Source organism: Asterias amurensis, chromosome 19 (assembly GCF_032118995.1).
Source record: "Asterias amurensis chromosome 19, ASM3211899v1".
NCBI lineage: Eukaryota > Metazoa > Echinodermata > Asteroidea > Forcipulatida > Asteriidae > Asterias > Asterias amurensis.
In genome coordinates, this window is record NC_092666.1 from 1,045,836 (window position 1) to 1,069,292 (window position 23,457).

General features: G+C 37.8%; 2 protein-coding genes across 2 annotated transcripts in view; one reads left to right on the forward strand and one right to left on the reverse strand.

Moving 5' to 3' along the window:
* LOC139951369 (tubulin-specific chaperone cofactor E-like protein) overlaps positions 1-23,457 on the forward strand; it is a 118,217-nt gene that overhangs the window by 47,876 nt on the left and 46,884 nt on the right. The window lies entirely within an intron of this gene.
* Positions 4,545-16,929, reverse strand: LOC139951539 (uncharacterized). Its single transcript, XM_071950469.1, has 5 exons — positions 16,832-16,929; positions 10,290-10,340; positions 8,734-8,940; positions 7,577-7,752; positions 4,545-6,124 (listed from the first exon to the last, which is right to left on the reverse strand). Exons 1-5 carry the CDS (start codon positions 16,833-16,835, stop codon positions 6,011-6,013), a joined length of 552 nt encoding a protein of 183 aa, XP_071806570.1. The 5' UTR covers positions 16,836-16,929; the 3' UTR covers positions 4,545-6,010.

The window sequence follows — 23,457 nt, forward strand, 5'->3', positions numbered from 1 at the left end:
TGGCGTCTCAACACAGTGAACTCAAAAGTTTGGGTAAGTTAAACCCGCTTTTGTTCTCACGAGCTGCTTTTCCCCCGGGAAAAACGTTTTACCTCAGGATTACCTCCCTTAACCCCAACCCCTGAGCAGGGTTAATTATTTCTTGGGAAATTTCCGCGAGTTTTTTTGTAGTGTGAAAAGATCGACCAAAAGTTCCAGTGAATTTCCCGGGAAATTATCGGGTGCAGGCTTAACTTTAAGGAAGGGTTTAGCAACGCAAAAAAACCCAACTATTTCAATTCAGAAAAAAACATAACTTGATGTAAATAGAGTGTAAAGTACATGGAAACACCTCTTGATGCCTTGGTTTTAATATTGTCATTAGCCAAGCAAAATGTGTTATGTTAAGTTCACCTATCTAAACACAAAGCTTATTTGGGTGAATCTAGAGACGCTCCTAATTTATTTGGTTTGGCGCGACTTTAATTTGTTGAGAAAATAAATAAGTTTCAACTCACCCTGCTTGGGGACAGCTTTTCGGCAAGTTGATCTGAAATTGGAGAAAGCTTTCCTCCGGAGTGACATGTAGTCATCATCAGCCTCGGCTATGGTCAACGCTCCACACGAGTCCCCTACGACCGAAAGAAACAGTTGCAGGATTCCTGCCAAAACAAATGGCACAATTGGGTTGCTAGCGAAGTAGGACATCATTGTAACTCAGAACCAACTGCCATCAAGGCATCATCAGCCGAGAATGAGGTTTGTTTGCTGCAACCCCGCCAAAGAGTGGTTTTTCCAGCTACCGCCCTTTGCGTACTGGTATCTATGGTAACTCTTACGGAAACATGACGTTATAAAAAACTGCCCTGATGTTAGAAATAGGCCTATTCATTTTTTTAATTCAACAATTTTTTGTTTGTTTTTGGGCGTGTTTATTGTTTTCTTTAGTAGGTCTAAGTTATAACTGATTGTGTTGCTATGAGAGTTAGAGTTAAAGACACTGGACACTATTGGTAATTGTCAAAGACCAGTATTCTCACTTGGTGTATCCCAACATATGCATAAAATAACAAACATGTAAAAAAATTTGGCTCAATTGGTCATCGAATTTGCAAGAGAATAATGAAAAAAGAAAGAAAACAAAACATCCTTGTTGCATTATGTATTATATGCTTTCAGATGCATAATAAAAGGCTTCAGCTGAGGTCTTTTGTTATTTGAGTGAGAAAGTACCCCTTTCTCAAAACCTATGTTACTTCAGAGGGAGTCTTTTTCTCACAATGTTTTTTTTACTATCAACAGCTCTCCAATGCTCGTTACCCAGAACCCTACAATCATTTGAGTAATGACCAATAGTGATAGTGTCAAGGGCCTTTAAGACAGTCTTAACGAGTATCTATATGGTGTTGTCGTACGTAAAATGTTTAGTACGAGTATGACATTTTGGGGAATCGGAGCGTCAGCACCGCTTGTTACAAAGTGACGCAGGGGGAGTTGAAGATGTTTTAAAATTATCCCTAATTTTCCGCACCTTGCCACCAGTTTATCCAGCCTATTAGCTTCAATTCCACTGATATAATTGTCTTACCTTTCACACCTTGACGTTTTAGTCAGCGTATGCCGACGTATGAAAATTTTGGCGAATACGCTGGCGTACGTCGAATACGTTATGGGTAAGTTTTGTGTAAGTTAAGGGCACGCTGAAACACGCCAATATACGTCGTTGTCATGCACAAAAATTCTCGACGTATGCCAGCGTGTGGCTCATAAGTTCCGCGTAAGTTGTAGGTAAGTTATACGAACGTTCACATAGGCTACGTTCCTTGTAAGTCAATTATAAGTCGACATACGTAGTGAACGCCGGCAACACGCTAAGCATTCGTTATGGAAACGTGCTATGTAAGTTACTAATACGATATGCATACGTCCAACTCGTTATGAATACGCTTTGTGTACGCCCACAATTGAAAAATCCATCGATAGTTCAGCGTGTGCCAACGTTTTAGAGAAATTTGCATACGTCGACATATACGCTGACTAAAACGTCAAGGCGTGACAGGGCCTTTAGAGGAAGGGTTACTGCAAATTATATACATACACTGAACAGATGTGTATCATTTATTCTGTCCAACTTCTCTAACTTTCCTTCCATTCCTTCGAGCATAGATAACAGGTAGATACATGGAGACTGTATGAGAGAGAGAAGACAGGAGCGATGAAAGAATCGGAGAAACGGTTGCCGCTGTGAGAGAAATCGCGATTTTCTTTTTTCACCAAAATATTTCAGGAATTGGCAAAATATTAATTTTTGAAAACCTGTCCCCTATGAAAACCACTTCTTGTACTTAATTTTCTACCCTAGCACAATCAATGGATCTTCATGTGTTACATTTCACAAACATGCGTCAAATCCTCTCCTGTACCCTTTTCTATTGAAGGATTTTCGGCAATGGACACATTAGACTGGGCCCTTGTCTAGGTCCCCGCCTCCAGATCCAGTGATTCCATTGGATATATTGATCATATTTTGATAAACGTGCAGTGACATGAGCTAGCTGCACAAACAGTACACTGCTGTCACGTCCGCAAAAGAATTTGACTGCGTATTTCTTAGTGAAATGACTGAGGTCAAAGGTGAATCTACACGCCGTTTTTGGATGCCGGTCTCTGGCGTTATTCCCGACCCTCGAAGTATGACGTCAGGTGTTCAGGCTAGGAACACAACCATGGGGCTGTCATCTTAAACAGTCAACAGAGGGCGGTATGACCCTTTTGCCGGTGCAAACCACAGAAATACAATACCTATTCAGGTAATGTCTTTGGTAATAACATAGTTGGCTAATAAAATGGCTAAATGAGTTGAAGGTTCGTCTTCTTTCGAGTCCATCATCTACTCTTTAAAATGTTTGGCCAGAATTGCTGTCCAGGTCTTCAAAAGGCAGTACTGCTCCTTAAGGGCTGGGCATCACAGAAGGTGTGGCATAGATTGGGGGGGGATGTGGCACAATCGCATTTGGTGTCATCATCGTCGGTACCCCCCATTTGTTCATGTTTGTCTTGCATCGTCACACTTTCGTATGTATTCTATTTAGAGACGTCCATGTTCTCCAGTCCTGCCTGCGCATCCCGCCTATGTAACAGGGGGCACAATGTGCTTTAGTTTTGCAATGCAGTGCTCAAAATCTATTAGGGCAACAACCAAAAACATCTATGGCCTTTTTTTAAAGGCTTTCATAATTTTCTCGGTTATAGTTTTCTTCAAAATGAATCATTATTTCAAAGAAAGCATGGTTCTAGTATAAACTTCATATAATGTTTAGAAGGACCCTGAGCTTTCAGAGTAAAATAAAACAACTATTTCTAACCCTACCAATCCTGTGTAGGCTTACATTGTTTAATGTCATTTGTTTGGAAGGTAAAGAGGTTCGTATTTAATGATGGAGTAATTAATGTGGCCCTCTTTCTTAAGTTTATTAAAATCAGACAATGCAACCTTAAAGGAACATTGCAGAAATGTTTTTTTTTTTGTGTGCTAACAAAACAGTTGCTGCGGTGTAAGCACTGTTTTCCACCATAGACAAAAACTGACAAACCTGTAGAAGTTTGAGATCGATCGACCATCTTGATCATGAGAAAATAGTGAAAAACCGATTACACGTTTAGCATAACAATGATTCAAAATAATGAATAAAACGCTCACTGAGTGCTAAAGAAACACGTTGCCTTTGATCGGTCGAGTTGGTTTTTGAAAAGCGTTTGAAACCGTTTTTTTATAAAATGCATATGGATAGAAAGATGTTGTAAAAGTAGAACACAATGATCCACACAAACATGCCTCAAAATTGCACGGTTTTTTCTTTTACCTTGTCGACTAACACGGTCGGCCATTTATGGGAGTAAAATTTCTGACTCCCATAAATGGCCGACCATGTTAGTTCGCACAGTAAAAGGAAAACCACGCAATTTTGAAGCAAACTTGTGTGGATCAATGTATTCTACTTTTAAAACATCTTTCCAACCATATGCATTTTATAACAAACTGTTACAAACGCTTTTTATAGTCCAACTCGTCCGATCCAAGGCAACGTGTTCCTTTAAAATCCAAATAGGAAATTTGTTTTACTTTTTTTTCACATCAAATATGACATTTCAGACAGAAATATTTCAAAGGATGTTTTCTACTATCATCATCATTAAACCGTGTAAGTTTATGTATTAAAAGTCTGTGATCTTAGACGAGTTTTTCTTTAACCAATTCTGTAATGTTCCTTTAATAAATTAATATAATAATTGTTTGATGTGCTCTTTCATCGGCTGTGTAGAAAACGCGCTTACAGGAAGTCCAGGCTCTGTGGCTCTTTTGTGAACATTATGACGTCACAGGTTTCAAAGATCAATACGTTAGGTGGGTTGTACAAGCAATACCGTACCACCCCCACCAACCCCTGGAAATCGTAGTCGTAATAAACTTTTTGAAACCAGGATGCTGCCGGATACAGGCGGGTTCGAGCAATAAACCACATACGAGGTTAAGACAAGAAACATTTTTTGTTGAACCCGTCTGGTGTTTTAATAGTTAAAAACCACTATAGTGTTGAAAACTTGACACAATAATTAGCTACATTGCCTTTTTGTGCACAATCTTTTACCAAATTTTTATTTTAGCATCATAGAACAGAAGTTTGTTGTTTTAATGAAGAGAGTTTTCTACAACTATCTTTGGGCGCCGTCTTGGATTTTGCTGGGATTTGTGACGTCTTGGTTGAGGACTTTATAAGCCATCGCTCAAAGCTTGCTGGAGTGTGGAAAAACTATACACAAATTTTAATATCCTTTTATCCTATGATATGCGTTAAGTAGGCTACCGAGGTATACGAACTGTACTCAACTGCCTATAGTAGATATCTAATAAAAAAATAATAGACCCAGGTTATTTTAAATTGTCTTAATACTTGAAGCTAAAACTTGTATTACATTGGTTTTCAATTTGTTGATTAGTATGCTCGCTTGTAATAGCTTTTACCAGAAGGCCTGCTTTGCCGGGGAAGTTGTGTGTTTAGATTCAATAAAATCATTTGAGACGGGACATGAAAGTTGACTATTCTACTGTGGCAACCGAAATAACACGTGCAATAAAAATCTCCAAAGAAATTACAAACACCGATGTTGTTTTTAGGAGACTTTGGAGTGATAGGTGGCAGTAGACTTACCAGAGTTTAATCTCCAGTGTTTGCAAGATTTGGCTCAAGTGTGCGTGCTTTTCGTGTGTGCTCAAGGCTTCAGACGAGAGAACGGAGCCTGAAGCCGAAACCAAAGTAATAGCCGCCATGGTTTCGAAAAGGGCCCTAGTTCTGAGCATGCGAATATTACCGGGATCAATGGATTTACCTGGTTAGTCTGCTGCCACCTAGCGTCTAAAAAGTCCCCCATTTGATTAGTTTTTTTTTCTGTTGGATGGTATTGTGCAGAGCTATGTATTGAGAGAAATTCGACAGGGGTCCAATTTCATAAAGCTGTTTAAGCAGAACAATGCTTGACAAATGTATTTGCTTAGTAAAATTTTAGTGGGGGCCAGTAACAACAGTGTTGGCTGGTAACCAGTAATACTTTTCTGTGCTTAGCAAGTTTTTTGCGCTTACAGGCTTTATGAAATTCGGCACTGGTGGAACGGTCACGTGATTACTGGACGCCCTTTTCTATCCAGCACAAACCAAATGTGCAGTCTGGTCCGGTACCCTTTGTGCGTATACATTCGGTTTGTTTGGACCCAAACTGTCTTGTGTTCGCAAATTGTCACAACTATCTCCACACTACTCTGGTTAATTTTTTACCTTAGCAGCAAATTCTCAAAAGAGCATAATTTACCCTGCAAGTACATAATATACACGTGTTACCGCAAACCAAATAATATACATAGATACCTCACCATGCAATGCCCAAAATCCCATGAAACTTTACACTTTACAACTAAGTATTATCCTCTGCTTCTAATTTCTCAAAAGAACTTTGTCCAAGCAGCTTCCATCCTCATTTAGAAGTGTCGGATGGCCAGTGTAGCAAGCACTGCGATCAGAAAGGCAACAAGAAACGCCTGGTGTCCAATGGTAGTGGCTGAATTACAGTTGTCACCGTTGCAGTAACAAATCTAGCAAGAAAAAAAAATAGTGTGCTATGATAATAAAATCGAAGTTCTATGTAGCGCACGTTTCTCCCAAACAAGCTACTAAAGACGCTGTGAGTATATACAAACTTTCAGAAAGATAGGTTATTGCAGTGATGAGTTTTGAGACCCAATTATGAAGCACCTTATACCGGTTTACAAGGTGCTACGGCGCATTCAGCAGCCACAGCCAGGAACATCGGGGTGAACCCCTTCTCTTTTCGATAAGTGCATTGGGTTCTTTTACATGCGTTACACAACACATGGGATAGCGAAGGAAGGGGAAACCTTGCAAAGCTGCCAAGATGAAAAATGTGTGAATATATTATTTTTCTTCTGCACCCCCCTTTTTTTTTGGGGGGGGGGGCGTCCGAGTACAAATTGGCCATGGTAGATTTACAATGTAAGCAAATAAGTTAACGTTTGTTGTTCACATCTGGACCAGAAAATACTGCTTGACAAACTTCTTGGCTAAGCATAGATTGGGTATGACACCAGTCACAACAATGTTAACTTAGTTTAAACTATTTCTGTGACGTCACTCTTTTGAAGAAAGTGTAGATTATTTTTTGGCTGGTAACCTGGTACTGCTTAGCAATACTATTATGTGGTTAGCACAATTTTGTGCTTACAGGCTTTATTAAATTTGGCCCTGAAGTGCGCAATAGTCAATTTTGGGACGTGATAACAATCTAACAATGAGAGACTTTGGAACACTAGGTGGCAGCAGACTTACTAGGTACATTTCCATTGTTTACGTATTTCTGAGCACGCGCACATTACTAAGAACAATGGATTTTACCTGGTTAGTCTGCTGCCACCAAGCGTCCAAAACGTCTCACATTGGCAGTGCTTAATTCGATATACTAGTCATATAACGAGGGATAAACTAACTGATATTAATCCCAAAGCCTCCCAGTAGTCTAAAGATTGTACCTGACCATTCGTCATTGCATACAAGTCAATGTGGAAATTCCCTTTAGACAGTGGACTAGTCTATGTTGTAGAAAATCCAGCGGGTAAACGACCTTGCCCTGGCCTCTACAAATGATGTTTCTCAAGTGTATTCTCTTAATAAGAAGTCAGTGGAACTTGAGACTTTAATTAAATTCATACGCAGCGTAATGCGCTTAATTAGACAGTTACTAATTGGGTTCAACCTCATAAAGCTACTAAGCAGAAAATACAGCTTAGCAAACATTAGTGATGCACCGTTGCAACAATGTAAATGTTATGGAATTTTAGCTGTGAACCAGTTTCTTTTAAGCAAGATTGTTCAGTGCTTATCAAGGTTTTATGAATTTTGAAATTGTAAATGTTATGGAATTTTGACTGAGTACTTTGTTTTTATTAAGCATGACTTTTTATGTGATTATAGCAAGGTTTTATGAGATAGGACACAGGAAGTGAAACGCACTATGGGTTTTAAACACGTACCTGGCCAGTGAATTTCGTGATATCGCCAACATCACTGGAGGCTCCGATCAGGTTGATATCGTTCGTGGATTCATCCAATGCTTGTGTGTTGACACAAATTCCCTGGTTTGTACTCTCAAAGCTTCCTGGACGGACCACGCAACGGCGTATGATAGAATCCACAACGCTGATTCCAACTGGACGAGTCGATTCGTATGGATAGGGGTGGAAATGATAGCAGATTAGGTGAATAATGGGATCAATCAAGACAGAATTCATGGAAATGTACCTTGTTAAAAACGGAATCGCCTGTATACACTCATAAAGGCAGTGGACACTATTGGTAATTACTCAAAATAATTATTAGCGTAAAACTTTACTTGGTGAGGTCTCGAAATCAACCATCTGAAAGCATACAACTTCGTGTGACGAGGGTGTTTGGCAACTACCAATAGTGCCTTTGAGAGGGGGGGGGGGGGGGGAGAATAAACATGGGCTTGAGGAGGAGAATAAAGAGGGCGCTATAAGAAGAAGTTTGTGCACATTTCCTTGCCTTCCAACTCTAGGAACATAAGCCCGATTTATAAGAGTTGCTTTACGGCCGGTTTTGTGCTTACTGAGCGATTTCCATTTCATAGCGCTGCTAAACGTAATATAAGCACACGAAAAGGCATCCTTCCAGTGCTGACTGCACGAAAACGAATGACGACACATATGACATGTAACGCAAATCCATGGTGAAAGACCAAGTTAGCCGCCTACATTTTTTGGTAACATGGAAATACGTTTTCCTTAGCAAATTGTTCTGCTCAGTAAGCACGAAAACGTGCTTACTGTTAAGCAGTGCTATGAAATTGGGGCAAAGTTTTCAGTACACCCCCTGACTGCGTGTGTTTTCCCTGGAATAGTTATCTGGGGTTTTCTGGCAATAAAATTATTAGAAAACTGGTTACTTATTCACGTGTTAAATACTTACTAGAAAGAACATCGAATGTGTAATATCCATCGATCTAAGCACATTTCAGTAAAGTAAACCGAATTTGGGACCTAGTTACTTATTCACGTAGTTACTTACCAGAAGGAACATAGAAAGTCCAATATCCATCGTCCTTAGCACATGTCAGAGGCGGGTAAACAGGAATTGGGACCTATAGTTACTTATTCACGTAGTTACTTACCAGAAGGAACATCGAACGTGTAATACCCATCGACCTTAGCACAGACGTAATCCCTGCCGTCATTTGGACAGTCTTCCCCGGCATAGGTCACTGTTCTGAGGAGGGTGTAATCCTTACAGTACTCGTTATTGTAGATGTTCGGGACACCAGACGGGAAGTCGGCATGGACACATGCAAAACACTTGGTAGCGTTTGTTGCGAAGGAACCTGACCAATGTGCAGAAAGGTATAGATGGATTGCGCATGACGTCATTGGCATGGCCGCCATCTTTGATGATTTGTGCACGCGTGAAAGGCTATCAGATTAGCTGCACGTTACGCGAACAAATACGTGAACGTAAAAGCAGAAAACTGTGTTGTTAAAAATTTCACGTTTTAAGCATACGTAAACCATTTTTCATGTCAGGTATACGTACGTGCAGACGTCATACGTGAGCATGCAATAAGCCCAAAGTGGTGACATCACCTAGAAACGGCACCATTTCCTGACGTTCACGTTCACGTGTTAACTCGCTTAAGGTGCAGCTGAATCTTCCAACTGATAGCCTTGCACGCGTGAACGTTTCATCAAAGATGGTGGTCAATGACGCCATGTGCAATCCATCATTGATATCTATATTCAATTATATACAAATGCGAATGTGAAGCGAATTTTGGTAACGCAATAATCGGTACGGGCTCTCCTTCATATGGGAGACTTTTGAACGCTAGCTGGCAGCAGACTTACCAGGTAAGTTTCCATTGTCCAAGTAGATATAGGCATACGCACATTACCGAGTCAGTGGATCTACTTGGTAAGTCTGCCGCAACGGTAGCCTGTCCAGAAGGAACGAAGCCTGTCCAGAAGGAACCGTGTTTTAAGCATGATCGGTGGAACTGACAGAATATCGAAAACAGTGTTCATGTTTTGTATCATCAATCACATACATTAAATACCAAACCTGAGACAATTTCGGTTTAATCTGTTGTGTGAGTCAGTAGAATCTAGTGAAAACCATCCAAAACTTTTAATAAGTAAACATTTGTCCTTAATTTTGGCTGTAACATCCGAAATCAGCTGTTGCGTCGAATATGGCCACAATGTACATGAAAATAGTTCACACAGAAAGAAAAATGTTGAGTGCATTATGTAGAACTCTCAATATGTATTTATGGCTGCTTAGTAAACAAATTGTTAAAAACTTTTTAATTACAAACTAACATTGTTTTGTGCTATTTTTGCTGGTATGCAATATACCTTTCATTTCATCAATCAACATTGTTATTGCTTTAAACTAAAACCAACTAATTTATAATGTTAAAGGGGCTCTGTACAAGCCTAGGCTTTCCCCTGGTGCCCTCCTCTTATCACCCTTTGCTAACTTTTTTCTTGTATGTTTTATGATTATTTATTGTGATATTTGGAACTTAAAAAATCAATCAATTAATCAAACTAACTGTTTAAAGGGTAAGTAACTTCCAACCGTCCACCGACATTTTAGCTAGGTTAAAAAAAAGCACCGTGCTCCTTTCAACCCATTCAGTAATTTTGTTTTATCTTTGAAAATGTAACTTACCGCGAAGCAGTGCTAAAAACAGACACAACGGCAACGCCACACGAACGACACCTGTTTGATACAAATAATACAAAACGAAACTTAAAGGCACTGTGTACACTATAGATAGCACTAAAACCAATTGTTAGCATAAAAACTTACTTGGTAACGAGCAATGGAGAGCTGTTGGTAGTAAAACAAAAACAAAAAACATTTGTCAGAAACGGCAAGAAACGAGGTAATTTTTCACTCGAGTATGAAATACTTTAGAGAGTCAGTTCAGGTAAATAGTTGACATAGTTGCTCACGGTCAAAAAATGAATTTTTTTTATACTTTGTTGGTGGAAGGGCCTTGGGGTGCAAGTAAACAAAATTGCATTTTCAATTCTATATATAGCCCGTTGCCATGGTTACGGCTCATTTTGTTTTTTGGCCATTTTAGGCCGATTTTGGGGTCTGAAAAACTGGTTTTTAGCTCATATTTACAACTCCACCCCACCAAAACGCAATATTATTTCAAAAAACCTTTTATATCACTACAAAGTATCATCCTTGGCCTTCCTTGAGAAAAAAAATTATTGCTTTAAATATCACCCTTGTGCTATTTTTGCATCATGCATTACAGTATGTTTTTAGAACTTGCAAAATCGACATTTTTACCCTATTTTTTGACCCCAAAATGTCAACTTGCCAGGGGTCTCAGAAAATTTTCCTTTCGTCTGTGATTAGGGCCAACATTGGTCTTTCCATATCTGGTGTCAAAAACTTGGGCAATTGTATCCTGTTGGGCCAGTACTGCCTCAAAACTAGACTTTTTTCCCCAAAACATGAAAAATGCCTTTTTAAGGGTCTTTTCACATAATATCGACATACGTGTCCATGGTAAAAGAAAAGGAATATTTTTCTTATACTTTGTGGATGGTAGGGACTTGGGGTGCAAATAAACAACATTAACATTTCAAATCATAATATAACACGTTGCCATGGTAACTGTTCATTTGTGTTTAGGCCACTTTGGGCCGATTTGGGGGTATGAAAAACTGTTTTTTTAAGCTAATATTTACAACTCCACCCCACCAAAAAACAAAAATATTTCATAAAACCTTTTACATCACTACAAAGTATCATCCTTGGCTTTACTTGAGACAAAAAAAATATTGCTATAAATTTCACCCTTGTTCTATTTTAAGAACGTGCATTAGAGTATGTTTTTAGAGCTTGCAAAATCAACATTTTTACCATATTTTTTGCCCTCAAAATTCCATTTTTCAGGGGTCTCAGAATATTTTCCTTTCGGTTTTGATCAGGGCCATAATTTGTCATTTTATTTCTGGTAAGAAAAACTCGGGCAATTGTATCCTGATGTAACAGAACTGTCTCAAAAATAGACCCTTTTCCCCGAAAACATAGAGAAATGCATTTTGAAATATTTGCTTCATTTTGAATTTATAACATGAAGAAGTAAGCAATAATTCCATCAATCTGGCAGCTTTTTATAAGCACTTTGTAGGTTTAGTGCATTACCAAACATTGATCAGGACTTGTTGATGACCTAAATCTTATAATTTGCCCCACCCCGGCTCTGGCCCAATCATATTTCTTGACATTGCATAAAATAAAATAACAGTTTTGTGAACAGCGCCTCTTTTTTGAAAATCACATTTTTTAATTCCCCTTGCACATCAAGAAAGTTTGTACTGTCTTTAATGTTTTATTGGTTCTCAGAATATTTCCCTTTTTGTTTTGATTGGGCTATTATTATGGTTTGCATGACTACTGGGGAGAAACACTTTGGTTTATTGTATCCTGTTGTGACACTTCTGCCTCAAAAATGGTAATTTTTCCAAAAACAATAAAAATGCATTTTGAAGTTATCCCTTAGTTTGAATTGATAAAAAACAAAAAAACGAGCATGCTTGTTAAAAATATATGGCACTGTTTCCATGCTCTTTAAGCCACTGAGATCTTATTTTGTCATAACTACTTTACCTAGTTGTACAGGTATGGTACACATTGCAAGAAGAGAAGTAGTGCGATGAGCAATCTTTACTGTTCTTGTCTTTACATGGCCTTATAATAGTCTTCTTGGTCCCCTGCCCGCTACCAAACTAAACATTTTCATCCCAATCAGAACAAAGAGGCTCTAAAAGTGAGCAAGCACTGTATCCAAAGTATAAATGGCCATTCACCTGCTTTGGCCTTCTGTAAGCAGTTCCCCCATCTATGGTGGGGTTCCTTTCAATTGTACTGTTGCAAACAATGAAAGAGTTGGTTTATTTAACGTGATAAACAATTCAGCAGGTAATGTTTGACAATGTTTTTTGTTGATCGTTCTCAGAGACATATATAATAATTATGAATTAGTAAGATAGTGAATGGAAATAATAATCAAACTAGCCTGAATAGACTTTTGTTACTGCAAATGCATCTTACTTATTTATGTTCAGCAGGTGCAAGTTTTTACAACTTCTTTCAATGTTGTTTCATTAAAGGAACACGTTGCCTTGGATCGGTCGAGTTGGTATTTGAAAAGCGTTTGTAAATGTTTATTAAAAAATGCATTATGATTAGAAAGATATTTTAAAAGTAGAATATAATGATCCACACAAGTATCACTCAAAAACCATGCATTTTAAAACAAACCGTTACAAACGCATTTCAAAGACCAACTTAACCGATCCCAGGCAACGTGTTCCTTTTAAATAATCTCTTACGCTCATCTTGCAAATCGTTAGTATCATTGTTTTTAATAAGATCTTGGCAAACTTTTCCAACACTTTTAAGCGGGCTTTTTAATTTTCCACGTTTGTGTTGGACATGATTGGATGCTCCAAACCATCTGCCGCAAGCACAGAAACTACATTGTTTATGATCTCTGTCTCTAAGAAAAGTTTTACATTTGGTAGCAGGCAGGGACCAAGGAGAGTAGGCCCTGTATTAAAGACAACTTGTAAAGAATGCTCATCGCACTCTACTTGCAATGGGAATCATACCTGTATAATAGGTAAAGTATAGCCAAATCAAGAACTTTCAGTGGCAAAGCATTGGTTATGGTTTGGTTGGATACCATTATGTTTAAATAAAAACTTTGTATTCAGTACTCAAAGGGCATGGAAACAGTGCCAGATTTTTAACAAGCATGCATTGTTTTTGAAAAAATTACTATACTTAAGGCATGATCAGTCACAACAGGATACAATAAACACAGTGTTTCTACCCAGAAGAAATGAAAACACCAATAACAACCGAATGGGAACACTTTCAAAAGAAGAGGCGCTATTCACAAAACATTGTTTTATGCAATGTCAAGAAATATGATTGGGGCTGGGCCGGGCAAATTCTAAAATTAAGGTCATCAACAGTTCCTGATAAATGTTGGGTAATCCACTAGTGCTAAGGAAAAGCTGCAAGATTGATAGAATTATTACTTTTTAATGTTAGAAATTCAGTATGAAGAAAAAATAATTCAAAATGCATTTTTTCTGTTTGAGGAAAAAAGTCTATTTTTGAGACAGTACTGTTAACATCAGGATACACTTGCCAAGTTTTTCTTACCAGAAATAAAAAAGACAAATTTTGGCCCTGATCAAAACCGAAAGGAAAATATTCTGAGACCCCTGAAAAAAATGAAATTTTGAGGGCAACAAATCTGGTAAAAATGTTGATTTTGCAAGTTCTAAAAACATACTCTAATGCACGTTCTAAAAATAGCACAAGGGTGAAATTGTTAGCAATATTTTTTTGTCTCAAGTAAAGCCAAGGATGATACTTTGTAGTGATGTAAAAGGTTTTATGAAATATTTTTGTTTTTTGGTGGGGTGGATTTGTAAATATTAACTAAAAAAACAGTTTTTCATACCCCAAGATCGGCCTAAAGTGGCCTAAACACATGTGTTAATGTACTGTTACCATGGCAACGTGTTATATTATGATTTGAAATGTAAATGTTATTTATTTGGACCCCAAGTCCCTACCAACCTACCATCCACAAAGTATAAGAAAAATATTCCTTTTTTTTACCGTGGACACGTATTTCGATATTATGTGAAAAGACCCTTAAAAAGGCATTTTTCATGTTTTGGGGAAAAAAGTCTAGTTTTGAGGCAGTACTGTCACAACAGGATACAATTGCCCAAGTTTTTGACACCAGATATGGAAAGACCACTGTTGGCCCTAATCACAGCCGAAAGGAAAATTTTCTGAGACCCCTGGCAAGTTGACATTTTGGGGTCAAAAAATAGGGTAAAAATGTCGATTTTGCAAGTTCTAAAAACATACTGTAATGCATGATGCAAAAATAGCACAAGGGTGTTATTTAAAGCAATAATTTTTTTTCTCAAGGAAGGCCAAGGATGATACTTTGTAGTGATATAAAAGGTTTTTTGAAATAATGTTGCATTTTGGTTGGGTGGAGTTGTAAATATGAGCTAAAAACCAGTTTTTCAGACCCCAAAATCGGCCTAAAATGGCCAAAAAACAAAATGAGCCGTAACCATGGCAACGGGCTATATATAGAATTGAAAATGCAATTTTGTTTACTTGCACCCCAAGGCCCTTCCACCAACAAAGTATAAAAAAAATTCATTTTTTGACCGTGAGCAACTATGTCAACTATTTACCTGAACTGACTCTTTAGATGTATAATAAAAGGCTTCATCAGGCCTGGATATTTGAGTGAAAATTGCCTTTTTCTTAAAATAAAATAAATCCAGCTCATCATTGCTCGCTACCAAGTAAGTTGTCATGCTATACATTATTTTGAGTTAACCAACAGTGGCAAGTGCCATTAAGAGGTACAAAATATTATAAGTTTTGAAATATTGTATCTATGAAGCTACAACAAATATTTTGCACAATCCACCTTTAAAGCACACAAATTTAGAAGTGAAATGAAAGTAGACCTTTAGGCTCGATTGACATCCGTTTCCTTAAAAAAACAACTCATGTTGTATATCTCAAATAAACAGACTTTAAAGGCACTGTGCACACTATTGGTTGTTACTCAAAATAATTGTTAGCATAAAAACTTACTTGGTAACGAGCAACGGAGAGCTGTTGATAGTATAAACATTGTGAGAAACGGCTCCCTCTGAAGTTACGTAGCTTTTTAGAAAGAGGTAATTTCTCACTCAAATATTAAAAGAATTCAGGCCTGAAGCCTTTTATTATGAACACACATTGTGCAACAAGGGTGTTTTTTCTTACTCTCTTGCAACTTCGTTGACCAATTGAGTACAAATATTCACAGGTTTGTTTTTTATGGAAATGTTGGTATACACCAAGTGAGAATCCAGTGCTGTGACGCCCTGTGTGACATCAGAAAACCACTTACTTGCTGCCAGACTCGAAACAGACTTTATTTGCTCACCAAATAAATGAGGGGAAAAGCTTTCAGGGTATTAGAGTATTTCTCTATAATTATAACTGGTTTGATCGCAGCTGTCAAAATTCCAGTTATTAGGCTGTACATAATCTATGACAAGTGTTTTTTTTTAAGTTTAGATACCAAAAATAATGTAAACAAACTTTTATGAATTGAGGGAAGTTACAGAAATAGTTTAAATTCAATGAAGCAATTTTTTCCCCAGTACACTCACATTAAGATAATACAGAATCATTTATATAGTAATATCAAAGAGTACAGATACGATCAATGATATTAAAAACTGAAAAAAAAAAACCATTCTAAGGATATTGTTCAAATAAGGCGCTGTAATAGCCATAGACAATAAGCAAAGGCAACATAACAAACATAAACCGCCAGAAGAGAATGCAAAATGTATCGGCTACCTGTAATGAGCTATAATTATTATAGGGTTAGAATCATTGACAATTACTCCAAAATGTAATGACCATACCATTTTGTTTGGTAATAAGCAATGCTGTTGTTAATGTGCTGTACAAAACTTGGAAACGATTTAGAGAGGGAGAGAGGGATTTAACACAATTTCAAATCTGGAAACGTTTCTCAAATTGTGTGTCCAATTACGGATTATTCTTCATGCGTGATGGACATTACATCCTTTATATTGCGATGTCTCAAAAACTCTACTTTTTGAAACTGAATTTGTGTAGATTAGCTTCATTTACAAAGGATGAAAATAATCGAACAGTTCCAAAAAACAAAGGTATACTTTAAATTTAACGTAGGCCTACTCTCCCCCACGCGTCATTTATTGCGCAGTGGTGAAATCATCAATGTTGAAGTCCTTTGAAATTGTGATTTGCACTCAACATCTATTCCGATTGACAACAAAAACCCCAAAACCCCACAACTACTAAATCTTTAAAGGTTAGTTTGATAATAATGTCTTCATTTACCACGGATTAAAACAATGAAAAAGTTCCAAAACCCCAATAAATACTTTACATTTAAAACACTCTCCCCACGCAATACTCATTATATTCATTTATTGCGCAGTGGGGAAATCGTTAAAAATTGAAGTCCTTTGAAATTGTGTTTCGTACTCATCAATTTTGATTGAAAAACACTACTACTTAGCAAGAACTGACCGACCGTACATCACTCACCATAAAGGAACTAATTGGCCATAACTACTTACCCATGTTTGATTTGAAGTTTCCGCTTGTCCAACGAACGTTTTCGTTGCTACTAAAATCTGTTTATTCTGTTAATTTAAAAACGTATGATTGATAGATTTGGCAAACAAAAAGATGGCTGCCGAGGGATTTAGAGAAATTATTGATTCCAATTTAATCGATTTGTTTGTGCCACGATCAGATAGTATTAAAGGAGTTGTTTAAATGCACTGGACATTATTGGTAATTACTCAAAACAATTACTAGCACAACATATTATACTTGGTATTAAGCATGCAGAGCTGTTGATAGAATAAAACCTTGTGAGAAACGGCTCCCTCTGAAGTAACGTAGTTTTTGAGAAAGAGGTAATTTCTCACTCAAATATTAGAAGACTTCCTTCCCTCATTATTCTCTGGCAACTTTGATGACCAATTGAGCCAATATGTTCACAGTTTTGTTATTTTATGCATATGAAAGGATACACTATGTGAGAACACTGGTCTCTTATAATTTACAAAGGTGTCCAGTGCACTTTAAGTATAATGATTTAAACAAAATTATGATTGGTTTGATTACATTGTTTGCTAAAGGGTTGGTCTGCCCTTTATCTATGGAATTTCACATATTATTTATATATTTATAAACACAAACACAACCCCCGACAGATATACTGGGCTGTCATAAATGTACCCGTTCCAAATGCAGAACGTGTCTGCACATTAAGCCCTCATTTAAGGTGAAGAGTCATACCACTGGCTCTTCATACAACATCAAGACCGACTCTGAATGTAGCACATCTAATGTAGTCTATGTCATATCATGTAAGAGATGTGGGCTACAATATGTGGGAGAGACTAAGACCAAACTTAGTCTTCGCTTTGCGAATCATGTCTCTTCCATAAAGACTAAGAAACCGTACCCAGTCTCTATCCACTTCAACAGCCCCAATCATAGTGTCAGTGATGTTGAACTTCTGGTGATTGAAGCTTGCAATGGTGATGACACACACCGCAAGAGTAGAGAATCACACTGGATTCACCAACTCAAGACAGTCAAACCCTTTGGACTTAACATAAACACTGGTGTTAAATAACTTCTCATTACCCTCCACTTCACTTCGGCCTAAGAACTTATATGTGGTATATTCTGTACATAAAGTATAAATTAATCTTGTTTAAAGTTGTTTTTATAAATTCATCACTGTAACTATCTGATGTAAGTAACCCCCCCCCCCTTTTTTCCACAGGTCCCTCATACCTATTTTTCAAATCATCATACCTTTGATCTTGCTATTCTTATTAATTGACCATTGTTAGTTGCATCATGGTGCAACTTGCTCTCTAATCCTACCCTTTCATGTCTCCCTGCATTGTTGTCGAACAATACATTTACCACTTTTATGGTCCAGTAACCCATCCTTTCATTCTAAACATCCTTTGTCCTCGCCACTTCACTCCTATTGGTTCATAGCCACCAATATTGTCTCTGAAATAGAAACTTTGATTGGCTGTTATTTTCCCGCTTCTTTCTGGATCCTTCCCTTAATCCCTTTCCCCCTCTCTTTTTCTATAAATGGATATGTATTTGTTTGTACTTGTTTTATGCCTCTGAAGAAGGTCCGGATTGGATCGAAAGCTAAGGCCATCTACCCTATTCATTATTTATATATTTATAATATTACGATAACATTTATCGAATGTTTTTTTAAGGACTCCCTTTTTCTAATCCATTTAGAAAGAAAAAAACCCCCCAAAAAAACAAATGACAAGCACAACGACAGTTGCGACCAAGAAATTGCGACCCGTGTCCATCCAAATTTGCATACCGTCTCAATTCAGTGAAAAATAACCTGAATTTTAAATTTTCTTTGTGTGTGCTTATCAGTCCGTGTCAGTGCTCGCCTTTTATGACAGGTGTTGAATTTATTACCTCATTAATTGTTATCTCCCTGTGCAACACAATAAAGGGAAGGTACACCTTTGGTAATTGTCAACGACCAGTCTTCTCACTTGGTGTATCCCATCATATGCATAAAATAACAAACCTGTGAAAAGTTGGGCTCAATTGGTCATCGGAGTTGGGAGAAAACGATGTAAGAAAAACACTCCTGTTTGATGAATTTGTGTGCTTTCAGATAGGAAGTCTTTTATTATTTTAGTGAAAAATTACTTCTTTCTCAAAAACTACGTTACTTCAGAGGGAGTCGTTTCCCACAATGTTTTATACTATCAACAGTTCTCCAATGCTCGTTACCAAGTCAGTTTTTAAGTTAATATTTGTTTTGAGTATTTACCAAATGTGTACCTTCCCTTAACCCTCCCCCCATTTTAATAAAGGCAGTCGACACTATTGGTAATTACTCAAAATATTTGCCAGCATTAAAACTTAGTTGTATTGGTAAAGATCAATGGAGCGCTGTTGATAGTATAAAACATTGTGAGAAATGGCTCCCTGTAGTTTTTTAGAAAGATGTAATAATTTCCGACTCAAATAGTAAAAGACTTCCCACTTGAAGCCTTTTTTATAGGCAAATAAAAGCACACACATTTTGGGGAACATGAGTGTTTTCTTTTATCATTATTCTCTTGCAAGGTTGATGACAGGTTGAGCCAAAATTCTCACAGGTTTGTTATTTTGTACGTATGATGGCATACACCAAGTGAGAAGACTGGTCTTTGAAAAACAAGGAAAATGGGCAACATATCTTGCTCAATGACACAAGTGTCACGACCGGGACTCCAACCGTACGTACACAGGTGATCTGAAACACCAGAGCTTGAGTCGAATGCTCTATGGCCACAACACACAACAAAAGATTACCAATGAATTCAAAACGACGTCGCGTGCAGGGCATGGTTCATTATTGTCCGAGTGTGAAATGAATATTCATTTTATATTTTCGATTTGCGCAAATCGACATTAGATCAGTGTATTAAAACAGATTTCTCGCATCTGTCAGCGTGGAATATATACTTGTGTGTAATAAGACCGCGTGTAAATCGGCTACGGCTACTGATATGGCTTATGGCTGCTGCACCAAAGTTAAAGGGAAGGTGTACGTTTTGTAATCACCCTAAAAAACTAGTGGCAACGAAAAACTTTTTTGAATAGAAGTAGGCAGCTTTCGAAAGTGTAAAACATGTTGAGACTCATTGCCCTTTGAAGTATGTGGTTATGGGAAAACATGTATCAGTTTTCATCCATAAAATTGAACCTGAGAACGTTTCTAAGATTGTGGATTACGGATTATTTTTCCTGCGTGGACTGAACCGCTCAAGATTGTTGACGATATCTCAAAAACGCTACCAACCTTCTAAATGAAATGTTCACAGGTTTTATTGGGAGAGATATGCCAGAGTTTGATTAGCTCTTATTCTGAATTGATATATTTATAAATAATAATTTCAGTGAGACGAAAATTAATTTAGCATGTAAAAACACTGCTCTGTTGACCTAATGTTGACCTTTTATTCAAAAACACACATAAGTATTGTTTGAAGCTAGCTTTGCATGGTGTGGAGAAATAAGAAGAAACTATAAATATATAGTAAACTTGCGGGTACAACCATGTGATTTGGTTGTACCCGCACGTTTACTGTTTATTTATAGTTTCTTCTTATTAAAAAAATACAGCTTCAAAAGCAGTGAGTAGGGATTCATATCATGGCATAAAACTTGATCTACAGAAGGTAACAAAACAGTTTAAAACAATTGAAAAATATCAGGCGATTAGTACTGTTGCATTTATACCATCTTTTGGTTTGGCAAGTCTATTTTCTAACAATTTGTTGGTATTAACGCTCAAATAGGGTGAAGTAAAAGATCGTGATGTGATTTACGTTTTGAATCAAGACTACAGCTCGTTTACAGATAGTGCAATCATTTACAAGGACACCATGTGCATTGAACAACACGCTCAAACCCGTAGAGTTACACGAGCACTCAACAATTCACTGCAATTACTCGAATAATGGCATGCAATCGATTACATTATTATAATGGCAACAATTATTATGTACGTGACACCGCCGGTAAAGTTAAAGGGACGCTTTGTATTTTTTTGTTTTTAACCTACCTGATGGACATTCCCAGGATGGCACTTGTAGGTTCCTCTATTGACGATGTGACCTGTGACATCACATGTTTACAAAAGAGCCACAGAGTCCGGACTTCCTGCAGACACGATTTGAACACAGCTCAATGAAAGAAGACATCAAATCTTATATTTCATGGAGATTGCACTGTTCAATTCATATCAACTTTTGATATGTTGAAAAGGGGCATCAAGCTTTTACTTTCATAACTCTTGGATTTATGTGGAAATTATCACACAAAATGTCAATTTTCCCATATTATCAGTGTAGTATGTTACCTGCCAGAATACCCAAAGTATATACAAGGTCACACTTATTGTACAAGGTAAATGTTGTAGTTACACCAATTTTAGTGGTGGAGACTGCCTTCGGCACCCAGAGCTACCAGCCAATAAAGTCATTGTGTGGGAGCCCACTCACGGCAGGCGTGGCCCCGGAAGACCCACCAAGACCATGCTCAAGACCCTGATCGAGGATGCAGGAGTAGTCAACAAGGAGGAGCTAATCAGCTGTATGCATGATAGAGTTGTGTGGCGAGTCAGACATAGAGCCTGACTCAAACATGCGGCAACGCGACAACTTGGATCGACCATGGAGGAAACAAAATTAGATTCCTCCATGGATTGACTGAGTCCTCCTGCTCTAATAATAAAAAAAAAAATATCTGGAAGTCAACCAAGGGCGAGCGGATCAACAAAGTTTTTCGTGTTCTAATGTGGGGCCATCGCCGCTGATGTAAAAGCTTCAGGAATGATGCCAGGTTTTTGAACTGTTTGTGTTTGGGCAATGCAATAAGTTGAATGGCCATTTGACTTTGTTCTGTCTCTGTGACATTTAAGATCAAGGCTCAGTGGACAGTATCAAAGTCATTTTACTTCGTGAACTAATACGGTCCGCCATTTTGAAGAACCCCTTTTTATTACTCCGACAAAAAATCCTCAAAATCAAGAAAAGAAGAAGAAAAGAAGTCCACCCAAAACTGTTTTAAATTGTGCGTAAGAAAGAGAAATAAAATACTAAAACGGACCAAAATTAGCTTGAATTGGCCTTCCTTTCTGATGAAGGCTATTGTAACAGCACAACCAACTTAAACAGATATACGGGGCCCAAGTTTATGGCTCTGCTTATCTTGAGCAAAGAATCGGCGCTTATGGAAGCAAGGAGTTCCACGCTTACGTCAAGCATACTTCACGAGTAAGCAGGGAATTTTGGCTTGTGTACGTGCGTACTTCATGTTACTAGGCATTGACAGCTAGTGCAGAAATGCAGCGCTTGCCTGCAAGCGGAGAATGGTGACCGTAATCGCAGTATTCGGCAGTATTAAAGCAGACAGAGCCATGCAGTTTGGCTCTGTTTACGAACGAAATGGACCACTGGTATAAATTCAAACGTTTATTGACGTTTCGACATCGGCAGAGTCTTAATATTCGAGGTACTCTGTAACAGCACACACAAACGGGTAAACTGGTGTAACACAATAAGTCAAGTGAAAATCGATAGAAATGAAAGCAGATAGAAAAAGCAGGGGATATTATAACATATAATTTCAAGCCTGTAGTGTTATACCTAGTCATCCATGACCTGTTGATGACTGCCAGGTTTAATGAATCACCTTGAAGTACAGACATAGAGTTCCTTTAAAGGGGCTGTGTCGTCATATGATCAGTTTCATAGAGCTGCTTATTAAGCAGAGAGTTATCCTTTACCACCTTTCTGGTAAGCACAAGTAAGCGGGATACCGGCTTATGTACATATGACAAGGTACTTTGGGTGGTAACCTTATTCTGATTAGCATAATTTTGTTTGACCCCAGTGAGGGCGCTTCTTGACCCCAAATGAGGGCGCTTTTTGAGCGTGTGACGTCACATGCAAGGGGTCTTTTGGCGTTGATTTTCAGAGTTTCCACTCCCAGTGACAAGAGGTAATTGATACGGTGAGCTGCCCAGCGAGGCTGGCTGTGCATCTACATTTAAACCAATTTTTAAACCAATGTAAAAAGATAACATAAGCCTTTTAAAAAAAAAGCCATTAGACTCTTTCGGTAAACAGTATTGTCCAAGGCCCAACTTCGTGTATCACAACATATAACAAATAACAAACCTGTGAAAATTTAGGCTCAATCGGTCATTGAGTCGGGAGAAAACAACGGGGAAACCCATACCTTGTTTCCGCACGTTTCGCCGTGTCATGACATGTGTAATTTATTATTGTTTTAATGTTTTCTCATAAAGTAAAGCATTTCATGGAATAATAATTATTTCAAGAGAAGTCTTTCACCATTACCTTCTGCAAACCCTATAAGTAAATTGTAAATCTGTGAACTTTATATTTGTTTCTGTTCCGAAAGTGTAAAATGGCTTTAACTTCAATGTCAAGATAAATGAAAATCATTATTTGAAATTTTTGATTTACACAATAGACCTACATCTTTTATCAAATCTTCCGTAAACAGGAAGACGTGACAGAACGTTTGGTTGCGCAACTCGTGATGTCTAATATGGCAGCGCTCTGCATTGAAGATCGCGACACCGCAACATATTTTTTTTGTAATT